Source organism: Megalobrama amblycephala, linkage group LG10 (genome assembly GCF_018812025.1).
Source record: "Megalobrama amblycephala isolate DHTTF-2021 linkage group LG10, ASM1881202v1, whole genome shotgun sequence".
Taxonomy (NCBI): Eukaryota; Metazoa; Chordata; class Actinopteri; order Cypriniformes; family Xenocyprididae; genus Megalobrama; species Megalobrama amblycephala.
The window spans coordinates 5,547,255-5,558,810 of record NC_063053.1 but is presented as its reverse complement, the minus strand read 5'-3'; the positions used below and the strand labels follow the sequence as shown (position 1 = coordinate 5,558,810).

General features: G+C 38.4%; 1 protein-coding gene across 1 annotated transcript; it reads right to left on the bottom strand.

Moving 5' to 3' along the window:
* Nucleotides 1–1,938: 1,938 nt before the first annotated feature.
* Nucleotides 1,939–10,338, bottom strand: lrit3b (leucine-rich repeat, immunoglobulin-like and transmembrane domains 3b). Its single transcript, XM_048206098.1, has 5 exons — nucleotides 9,975–10,338; nucleotides 8,457–8,911; nucleotides 6,705–7,010; nucleotides 5,479–5,541; nucleotides 1,939–2,944 (listed from the first exon to the last, which is right to left on the bottom strand). The coding sequence occupies exons 1-5, from the start codon at nucleotides 10,169–10,171 to the stop codon at nucleotides 2,490–2,492; spliced, it is 1,476 nt and encodes a 491-aa protein (XP_048062055.1). The 5' UTR covers nucleotides 10,172–10,338; the 3' UTR covers nucleotides 1,939–2,489.
* Between the last annotated feature and the right edge of the window lie 1,218 nt (nucleotides 10,339–11,556).

Sequence of the window (11,556 nt, the reverse complement as noted above, 5' to 3'; positions counted from 1 at the left end):
GTTACTTTACCAGTTACTTGGAAAAAGTAATCTGATTACATAACTCGCATTACTTGTAATGCATTACAATAAATGGTCCTTTATTCATGACACCATTCGATCAGAAAGGACTAATGTTGTGATCGGAGACCTTGAGTAGGGAGATCTAAATACAGTCACTCCATGTTAGTGACTATACGCAAAAACCCCATATGCAAAGTTTAGATCACATGCCTGTTTTCTTCCTAAATGTAGTTTTATTTATTCTTATTTGAAGACAATTGATTATAATATATGTTTGGTTTTAAAAACTCAGAGTAACATTCATACACATATAACAAGGAAAGTGCTTGTGTCCAAACAATGAAGAGCCAATAAATAAGACTTGATTGATGGCTGTGGGCCAAAAGTAAATGCTGCATTATGTCCCAACAGTATTATATTCAAATTCAAATGTACATTTCTAAAAATCCAATTCACTTATACTCTCTCTATTTCAATGCAGAATGATCTAACTTAACATTTGGGCAAACGCTCAAGTTTTAAAAGACTTCAGTGTGGACTTCAATGACTTCAGTGGTGCAGCAGTAGCGAGTAATGCTTGCAGACCTGGCTTTTAACATGATCGGTGTGGGTTCGAATCTTGCAGAGTTCGCATTCATTTTTAATAGAAATGAAAATAATGTCCTAAAAGTGGAAATAAACTGCAAACAAGTGTTTAATAATATTAAAAGTGTTTATTGTGTAGGGTTAGGAGAAGGTGTAGGGAGGGTTTTTATTCTCCCAATAAGGCAGCATCCATTTAATAATTTTAATAAATATTATCATTTACAGTCTATGATATTATTGGATCCTGATTATGTACAAAAATACTGAGGTGCAAATAGAATCTGTCGATATAAAGTATAGAGAGCATCTAATTACTATTTACTCTTATTGCAGAGAACTGATACTTTTACATGGAGTAAACAGAATCTGTCGCTATTTTCACCTAGTGTAAATAGCCTATTGCTAAGAAAATGCTGCTATTGTCACTTAGTGTAAATTGAATATATTGCTATTTTTACTTAGTGTAAATAGCATCTATTGCTATGAAAATATGCTATTTTCACTTAGTGCAAATAGCCGCTGCCTAAAATCTGTGACTGTCATCTAAGGGTATGTTTACACAACAACAATGTTACTAAAAATGGAAAAGTTTTTTGCATACAGATGACAAGGTTGCCAAAATGTCTCCATTCACATGGATCTGTGAAAACACTGTATTATGCATGCCAGGCCAGTAGTTGGCGATGGCACTTTGTAAAGAAAAATTGCGCACCTATAGACTGAACATGTAATATGCATGATGTCACAGTTTTCACAAATTTGCATTTTTGTAGTTTACACAGAGACAGTACTGGCATCGTTTCCAAAAATGCGCATTTTGAAACCCGTTTTCAAAAGTTGGCATTTTCAGGCCCCCAAAACTCCATTGTCGTGTACAGCCAAAACGCATAAAATGTTTTCCGTTTGTAGTTGAAAACGGTGTTGTGTAAAACAGCCCCTATCTGGAATGACTTTTACAGCATGTCTTCATTGGATCCACTTCAATGTGACATTCAAAAAGTAAACATTTCGTTAATTATGCTTAGGTAATATAGATGTTACTAGTGATGACAATCAGGTGTGAGTTTCTACAAAACCATCACAAAAACTAACTATTGTAATCTTGGTGTTGTAGTGCTTAGGTAAAACTCTTAAAAAAAAAAATTACTTACTCACCATGAATATGGTGTATTATTTACAGGACTGAGTGATGAAATCAGATCTTGAACATTTATAGGAGGCAATGATGTGAAAGTCTTTGTTCATTGACATATCATAATCATATAATAATAAAATCATTTGTTATCAGTCTGTGAGATGACTTGACGGAATATATGAAATAAGACAGAAACAATAATGCTGTAACATCTTTATCTGGGAGTATCAATGATCTAAGAAAGACAGGAAGCTTTTACAGCTATTAAGACGAATAATCGCACTGAATTTCATCACTCTTATTTGACCCCATATAGAGGTCATTGTCACCCGAACACTGTTTAACACAGATAATAGCTCAATTTGTTAATAAACAGCTATTAAGTTCACACAGATCTATAGAGCCATATATTATAAAAGAGTTATTAACTTGATGTATTGCATTGACCAGTAATACTATTCACCAGATAAATTCTTTACAATAAGAATGTGACTTTTATTAGGCTACTGATATGACTAGAGGTTCATGTGAGGGAACATCATTTTAACATACTTTTCAAAAGTACAATTTCAGCTCGTTTTTAAATGTTTTTTTGTTTTTTTTAATAAACAAATGGCTTTTGTCATGAAGAGTCTTTAGCTCCGAGCTGCCATCTGCTGGTCATGGCTGTGTAATACATGAAAGCAACCTTCCATTGAGGAAATATACAAGGTTATGGTCATTCATATGAAAAAAGAAACTTCCTGAAATTACACATTTGAATGTGTCAGGTGTGAATTGACATGGAGACATGAGGTGTTTGTCTTTTGTGGAGTGGATTTTCAGAAGCAATCAAAAAGTGTCTCTGTGGCAGGTTCTGTACAGCTATCCTGTCCCTTTTCATTTTGTCTCTGCTGGCTTTGGGGATTTTCATGATTCTCTTTGGAAGGGAGGGCTGTCCGGTCATGTTTCGAGGCAACAAAGAAGGTATAGCCTTGGACTGGAGCCTCTGGTTGGGTTTCCTCTGTGAAAAGTCTGATTTTGCAACCGTTTGCTGTTGATCAGAGTTTTTAGAGTTCGCATATTCCGCCATTAACCCGACCACATTCAGACTGACAATGGCCTCTGATATCCCTGCCATGTTTTGTGCTCTGCATCGGTACTCCCCTGCATCTCTGTAGGATATTCCATTAATACTGACTGCCGACCAACGGATTCCCACACGTGTAGACTCTTGTACATCTGCAGGTAGTGGGTATAAAAGTGAAGCGTTCATGTGATCAGACATTAAATCAAGTGAATCTTACATGATTTACTAGCTTATAAACTGGTAAAACATTTGCCCCAATCTGCTTTGTAGGGTAATATTTAAACACAAAGTTTTACAAAACCAAGTGCACTACAGCTAAACAGTTAATCATTTTAAAGCTGCAGTAAGCGATTTCTGAGAAACACTGTTGATATTTGAAATCAACCCAAACAAACACACACCATTGCTCCACCCCAAAATGTATGAAAAAGCAATGCAAGAATTGAAATCTCTTTATCATAGCAGAAGCAAAGCAAAATAAAGTGAAGATTGATGACCAAAAGACAAAAAAGTATGAAAATGAACATACTGTACACAATAGTACAGTGGGTACGGAAAGTATTCAGACCCCCTTAAATTTTTCACTCTTTGTTATATTGCAGCCATTTGCTAAAATCATTTAAGGTCTTTTTTTTTTCTTCATTAATGTACACACAGCACCCCATATTGACATAAAAACAGAATTGTTGACATTTTTGCAGATTTATTAAAAAAAGAAAAACTGAAATATCACATGGTCCTAAGTATTCAGACCCTTTGCTGTGACACTCATATATTCAACTCAGGTGCTGTCCATTTCTTCTGATCATCCTTGAGATGGTTCTACACCTTCATTTGAGTCCAGCTGTGTTTGATTATACTGATTAGACTTGATTAGGAAAGCCACACACCTGTCTATATAAGACCTTACAGCTCACAGTGCATGTCAGAGCAAATGAGAATCGTGAGGTCAAAGGATACTTCGACCTCTACCTGAAGAGCTCAGAGACAGAATTGTGGCAAGGCACAGATCTGGCCAAGGTTACAAAAACATTTCTGCTGCACTTAAGGTTCCTAAGAGCACAGTGGCCTCCATAATCCTTAAATGGAAGACGTTTGGAACGACCAGAACCCTTCCTAGAGCTGGCCGTCTGGCCAAACTGAGCTATCGGGGGAGAAGAGCCTTGGTGAGAGAGGTAAAGAAGAACCCAAAGATCACTGTGGCTGAGCTCCAGAGATGCAGTCGGGAGATGGGAGAAAGTTGTAGAAAGTCAACCATCACTGCAGCCCTCCACCAGCCGGGGCTTTATGGCAGAGTGGCCCGACGGAAGCCTCTCCTCAGTGCAAGACACATGAAAGCCCGCATGGAGTTTGCCAAGATGGTGAGAAATAAGATTCTCTGGTCTGATGAGACCAAGATAGAACTTTTTGGCCTTAATTCTAAGCGGTATGTGTGGAGAAAATCAGGCACTGCTCATCACCTGTCCAATACAGTCCCAACAGTGAAGCATGGTGGTGGCAGCATCATGCTGTGGGGGTGTTTTTCAGCTGCAGGGACAGGATGACTGGTTGCAATCGAGGGAAAGATGAATGCGGCCAAGTACAGGGATATCCTGGACGAAAACCTTCTCCAGAGTGCTCAGGACTTCAGACTGGGCCGAAGGTTTACCTTCCAACAAGACAATGGCCCTAAGCACACAGCTAAAATAACGAAGGAGTGGCTTCACAACAACTCCGTGACTGTTCTTGAATGGCCCAGCCAGAGCCCTGACTTAAACCCAATTGAGCATCTCTGGAGAGACCTAAAAATGGCTGTCCACCAACGTTTACCATCCAACCTGACAGAACTGGAGAGGATCTGCAACGAGGAATGGCAGAGGATCCCCAAATCCAGGTGTGAAAAACTTGTTGCATCTTTCCCAAAAAGACTCATGGCTGTATTAGATCAAAAGGGTGCTTCTACTAAATACTGAGCAAAGGGTCTGAATACTTAGGACCATGTGATATTTCAGTTTTTCTTTTTTAATAAATCTTCAAAAATGTCAACAATTCTGTGTTTTTCTGTCAATATGGGGTGCTGTGTGTACATTAATGAGGAAAAAAAATGAACTTAAATGATTTTAGCAAATGGCTGCAATATAACAAAGAGTGACAAATTTAAGGGGGTCTGAATATTTTCTGTACCCACTGTATATACAAGCAGGAGTTTGTTGTTGATCACCTGTAGCACACCAGTTCCAGAGAAACAATGACACTCAAAACTGTCCTGTTACCATAGTTAACATTATAACAACAGCATATCTTGGTTCTGAGAAACATAGCAAAACCAGTTACATATGGAGCACAAACAACGCAACCTCTGCATTCGTTTTCAGGCCTTCTCTCTTCTCTCCAAGTCTCTCAAGCTCTGGAAAGCTTTTCTAATATTAATGTGGGTCCTAAAGCTCTCGCCTGATCATAACACTTCTTTTTCCATTGAGATTCCTCTGACCTTTTCTCTTTTGTAATGTCTCTCAGACATCTCTCTTTCTACAGTCTTTCATCTCCCTCTTGCTAACTCTCTCTCTCTCCTCCCCCTTCATGAGTAGACACGCCCCCTACTGCTGATTGGCTACAAGTGTGTTGTGCTGCTCGGTCCGATCCACTTAATTTGTAAGAAATTGCTTACTGCACCTTTAAGTGTGACAAAGTTCTAAAGGTTACTTACAGCCAGAAAGTTTTCTGGGCAATCTTTCGATGTCAATGCTGCTTTGCATCTGCTTACAACAAGCTTAAAATAAAGGAGAACATAGTTCAAAACTCTGGGATCACCAGTGAAATAACAGTAATTCACTACTTTAACATTACAAATTTTACAATAAGGTCTCATTTGTTAAAAGGATTAGTTCACGTCAGAATTCAAATTTCGAAAAAGAAATAAAGGTTTTTGAGGAAAATTTTTCTCCATATAGTGGACTTCACTGGTGTACAATGGGTTGAAGGTCCAAATTCATGTTTCAATGCAGCTTCAAAAGGCTCTACACGATCCCAGCTGAGGAATTAGGGTCTTATCTAGAGAAACAATCAGTCATTTTCTAAAAAAAAAAAAAAAAATTTATATACTTTTTAATCACAAATAATTACGTAATTACATTGGAAAGGTCACGTGTGACATAGGCGGAAGTACCGCAGTAGGATGAAAAACCACAATCTCATTTTCTCCTCCAACTTGAAAATCATCTGACATCGTTGTTTTAAGTTTTTTTTGTAAAGGCCGTTTGACTTAGTCTTTGCACATTTGCTTTGTAGACACTGGATCTGTACTTCCGCATACGTCACGCATGACCTTTCCAACATGATTACATAATGTGTATGCGTATCGCAGAGCTAGTGCTAGATGAGCATTTGTAGTTAAAAAGTATATAAATTTTTTTTTTTAATTTATTTTTAGAAAATGACCGATCGTTTCGCTAGATAAGACCCTTATTCCTCAGCTGGGATCATATAAAGTCTGTTGAAGCTGCATTGAAACATCAATTTGGACCTTCAGCCTGTTGAAGTTTCTTTTTCGTTGTACCCCATTGAAATTTCTTTTTCGACTGAAGAAAGAAAGACAAACATCTTGGATGACATGGGAGTGAGTAAATTATCAGGAAATTATAATTCTGAAGTGAACTAATCCCTTAACATTAGTTAATGCATGAACTAACATGAACTAGCAACAGCATCTATTAACCTTTGTTATTGTTAGTTACAAATTTTCATGTTAACAGATACAACTTTGATCTTAAAGATGTATTAGTAAATGCTGAGATTAACTAAGATCAATAAATGCTGTAGAAGTATTGTTCATTTCATGTTAACTACGATTAACTAATCAAACCTTACTGTAATGTGTTACCAATTTTTTTATTAGATTCATACTAATCAGCATAACAATGTACAAGAAGATACCTTGGTTATAAAGGTTGGATCTGGCAGATTTTATCCACATAATTGTTGGAGTCGGGTGTCCTGTTGCATCACAGCGAAGTAGGACATTGCTACCCAGTAAAGCTGTGATCTTTGTGGCAGAGGTCACCACGTAGGGCCTGCGGCAGCGAGTGAGCTCCACGCTCTGAAAGGGAACTCCGGCGAGATCTGGCGGTTCACTACAGGTCAGGAACCGATCCAACAGGACCAGAGAGGATTCTGGGGCTTTACTAATGTCAAGCAAGGTGGAAAGCCTACAGTCACACACCCAGGGGTTGTCCTGAAGACCTGCGAGAGGAATGAAATGGGCGAGAGAGGGTGACGTGATGACACATTGAGTCTTCAGACAGAGGTGTGCACTGATTACATAAACTGTTTTCTCCAGGCTAATCAGAGTACACAGCTTTGGTTTCCACTGGAGGAACGCAGTGAGCCTTCAAAAGGCTGAAAACTCTCAGATCGCACTTAGATATCACATATGTGTTTGTGTACACCAGTCAGGTTGGCTAAATATTTCATTAACATAAGACATTAATGACTTGATTTGGTTTCACTGACTTTGGTGGTGTCCATGTGTGTGTGGAACAGTTCGTCTAGTATAGTTGTATGTGGGCCAATCAGGGTGTGACTGGATTATTATGTGCTAAAATCTTTTTCCTGTTTATTTTGCTCACTGAATACAGTAGGTTCCAAACGACAGAGACATACTTGAAACTTGATTAATTTGGAAACCTTTTTCATATTGTCGCCAATATTGTCGTCAGTACCATATGCAGATTACTGATGTAGGTTATTTAGTTAACAGCAGTGTTGGGGAAAGATCCTTTTAAAAGTAATGCATTACAATATTGCATTACTAAAAGCATAACTAATTGCGTTACTTAGTTAATTTTTAAGAAAAGTAATGTGTTACATTGCTTTTGCATTACTTTTTCTCACCTGGACTGGGCTTGCTTGTTTGTTTTTTAATAACAACAAAAAAGTTGTATTTTTGACAAATGTAAAGGAACTTTCACACCAAAAGTGAAATAATTAAGCCTCAGGTTGAAGGAAATGCATATTTACTCCTGTACAGCAGAGGGCGCAGCTCAAACAAACCTTTCAGCTGTGCTGCCATTCTGGATTAAAGAAGAATATAATACAGGAGAAGGAAGTTGAACACTCCTATTTCTAAATCTAAAGTAATTTTTGCCATTTAGTATGGTTGAATTGGATCATTGAAGGTCAGCAGCAAAGACATTGTTTAATAAAGTGAGATTAAATACATAAAGTATATTTGTGTAATTTAATATAGTTAATTATTACAGGTTTGCATAAAATTCTGAGATTGCATTTTACTCATTTTATTTATTTTGAGAAATACTGAATGTTTTCGTTCGAGTGAGATGAGTAAATACTTGTTCACATTTAGTCCAGAACTACAATAACCATCATGATTATGCACACAATTTCTCTGCACTTTATTCCTCTCAACATGTGAACAGGAGAGCGGTCAGTCAATAAATGTGGAAAAAGTAACTTGTGATACTTATTTGATAACTTTTGTTGTAAATTGAAAAAGTAACGTGCTACTTTACTAGTTACTTGAAAAAGTAATCTGATTACTCAAGTTACTTGTAATGCATTACCCCCAACACTGGTTATCAGCAACTTAAAAATGCGTTCTTCATTTTAGTTATGATCCTACAGCTTAACAAATGATCCATAGTGTAGTGTCTCCTCTTTATGTTTCACCTAGAACCACTGAGCGCTGGCTTTGAGTGCTGTCACTGAATGGCCAGAGAGCAGACAGATCATTAGGCAGGGTGCTCAGCTTGTTGCTCGAGAGGTCCAGATAAGTCACATTGCCAAGGTAACGCGCAGCCAGGGGTGGGATTCGTGCCAGGCGGTTATTGTGCAGTCCAAGTGTTCGGAGGCGGGGCACATCCCTGAGTCCCTCCCAGGGGAAAGTGGAGAGGAGGTTCCCGTCCAATCGTAACTCATGAAGGGAAGACAGGTTTGTGAAACTCCTTGGGTGTAGAACTGTGATGGAGTTATATGTCAGCCACAAATAAAGCAGATCTGGCATGGCAGAGAAAGCGCCTCTAAAGATCCTGGAAACAGAGGTGCGCTCTAGACGAAACTTGACAGTATCACTTGGCAAATCAATTGGAATGGCAGTCAAGGCTGGGTTCTTACAGAGCACAGTTCTAGGAAAAACAGAATATATAAACAGATGAATTATATAAATTAACATTACAGTTAACATACACAGTATGCATGTGTGGTTTCCAACGTTGTGGGGATGAAATGTCCCCACAAGGATAGTAAAACCTGAAATTTTTGACGTTGCGGGGACTGCAGCAACAACCTGTTCATACTTAGCATCCCAACACAAAAATGTGCAAAACAGTATAATGTTGTGGTTACAGCATTAGCCAGGCCAATTTGTCTTATATATTTATAAGATAAATTGATAAGACAAGATAAATTGGCCTTTTATACACTCTAAAAAAGTCTGTAAAAATAGGGCCCAATGTACCATGTTATTGATTTTTCAGAGGTGTTTTATCAGTATATTGAATTTAGTTGTGTTTTAGGGTTGAAGGAAATGTCTGTAACCTTAACAGGAAATGTACTGTTAATTTTCTGCCAAGACAGTATCCATTTCTCTACGCTTTTATTCTGACAGTGTATACTACACATATTCTCTCAACATATACAAAGTTATGTCATGAAACTCTAGATGGCACAGGCTAATAGGTCCTTAACTCAATTTGCTTGTAATCACATCATTATCTATAGGACATAGTTGATAAATTTCCTGCTGTATCAGTAGCCAATGAGCTTGCGTGCTCAATCTTCAAATACATGGGTAGCATTTGCCTTAGCAGTGCAGCGCACTTTCAGAAACCCTCCACCTTCCCCAGCTCCACCTGTATAGATCTGCTATGGGTAATTCGTGTACGCTATATATTGTACAGCAGCAGCATGTCTTACTTGCTCACAGCAGCGTGTTGTGTATGTAGCGTAGCAAATCTATTCCGCCAAGACCAAATATATCAGCATTGTCATATCTATTACCATGCCAAACACTCCGAGAGTTGCCATGACAGAACTATGAATACATCTGTCTCCCCTAGATTTCATTACTGGCACATTGCAAGAAACAAGACAACAACAGGGTGAAGGAGAAAGTGTGAGGATGGAAGAATCCAGGATCAAAGACTTGACCGGGCAAGAAAGATTACAGAAAAACCTATTTGACTGTACCTGAGTCCTTTGGAATCGCTGCGATCATGGAGCATACAGGTGCACAGAGACGGGCATGATGGACTCTGAGCACAGACCACCAACGCCAAGCACAAAGTGAGGTCTGCATATAGAGCTGGATGCATCGCTCTAAGTATCTCATACACTACTGTCTCAGGAAAGAAGTGCCACTCTCTGTCTGAGCAGGAGTGTGACATTCCCAAACACTGTCGTAGATTAAGACAAAGACTAAAAGGATTAGTTCAGATTACTCTGGAGCAGATCAACACCTATAGTCAGTGTAGTAAAGTGAAACATTCCCTGATACTGATGCTTTACAATAATAAATCAAATGGAAGATGAATTCAATTAAACTGAAATAATGTGTTTTCTAATCTACTTGCCAATAACTATTGCGCAGGGTGACTGATATAATGCTTGCTAGCAAACTGAATATAGCATATATAATACTCCAATAGAGTTTCTAAATGATACGAAATTCACAATGCAAAGTTTATAAATCTATCACTTTGACTATCAATAACTGTTCCATCTTTAATTACAGTGTTTTCTCTCACAAATGAAAGTGGAATGGAATCGTATAATTTAGCCTGTAGCTATATGGTTGCTTTCAAAACAATGGCCCTGTCCCAAATGGCACCCTAAACACTCGCGGTCTTCCTACGAGTCTGTACTTTCATGACGCAGTGCCGCTTTGCCTGTCGGGAAGGAGTCTGCTGCGAAGCAAAAGTGCACATCGAGGGTGCATATCGACTGCAAAGGGGGCGCTCTCGAGCACCCTTCTGAGACCTAAAATGACAAATGAGACACGCTGTGGTCTCATGGACTTAACTGAAGTGTGCCATTTGGGACAGGGGCAGGGCCAATACTTCATAAAGCCTTGAAACATTTGCAAATCTTTTGTTTTTAATCATTGGTTCGGAGCTTATTTCAAACTTGACAAGTCACATAATTTCACAAAACACTGAAATTTCTGAAAGTTGTTTTGGTGATTTCAAATATCAACAGAATTTCTCAGAAATCGCTTAATGCACCTTTAATGGCATTTTCATTTTTTGGCCAAAAGAGAACAAAGCCGCCCCGCCCAGGGTTGCCAGGTTGTCACAACAAAACCCGCTCAGTTGCTAATCAAAACTAGTTTCAGGGGGGTTCCCAGGTATAAAAATCCACGTTTTTGGCACGGCTCCCCTGGTAAAATTCGCATTCCAGGGGATAAATATCATGTTATTTCAGATCGCTTCAACCCGCGGACATGAAAAACAACCCGCGGCAACAGTGTTAAAGTAGCCCAATTCCGAAAATCGCAGACTTAGCAACACTGGCCCCACCCCTCCATGTTCAACGATCTGGTTTCACTCTTGCGCAGCATGTTTTGTAACTTTGCAAGTGGCTCGGCTTCCGAAGATGCACAACTTCGAAGCGACTGCTCAGTGTTCTGCTCCTTGTGTGCATTTTATTTAAATTTAATTAAAAAGTCTAATAATAATACAATTATACAAAAAAACTAATTTAAAATAAGAAATTAATAATTATTAAAAAAAAAAAAAAAAGTCAATTTTGTTTCAGTTTTCGGCCAAGTGCA

Excerpts from the sequence above, each read along its gene's own strand:
- lrit3b (XM_048206098.1), bottom strand. The coding sequence starts at position 10,171 with ATGTCACACTCCTGCTCAGACAGAGAGTGGCACTTCTTTCCTGAGACA. Across the intron at positions 8,912-9,974 it reads AGCGATTCCAAAGGACTCAG|AACTGTGCTCTGTAAGAACC; the intron begins GTACAGTCAAAT and ends TGTTTTTCCTAG. Across the intron at positions 2,945-5,478 it reads GCCCAGAAAACTTTCTGGCT|ATGTACAAGAGTCTACACGT; the intron begins GTAAGTAACCTT and ends CACTACCTGCAG.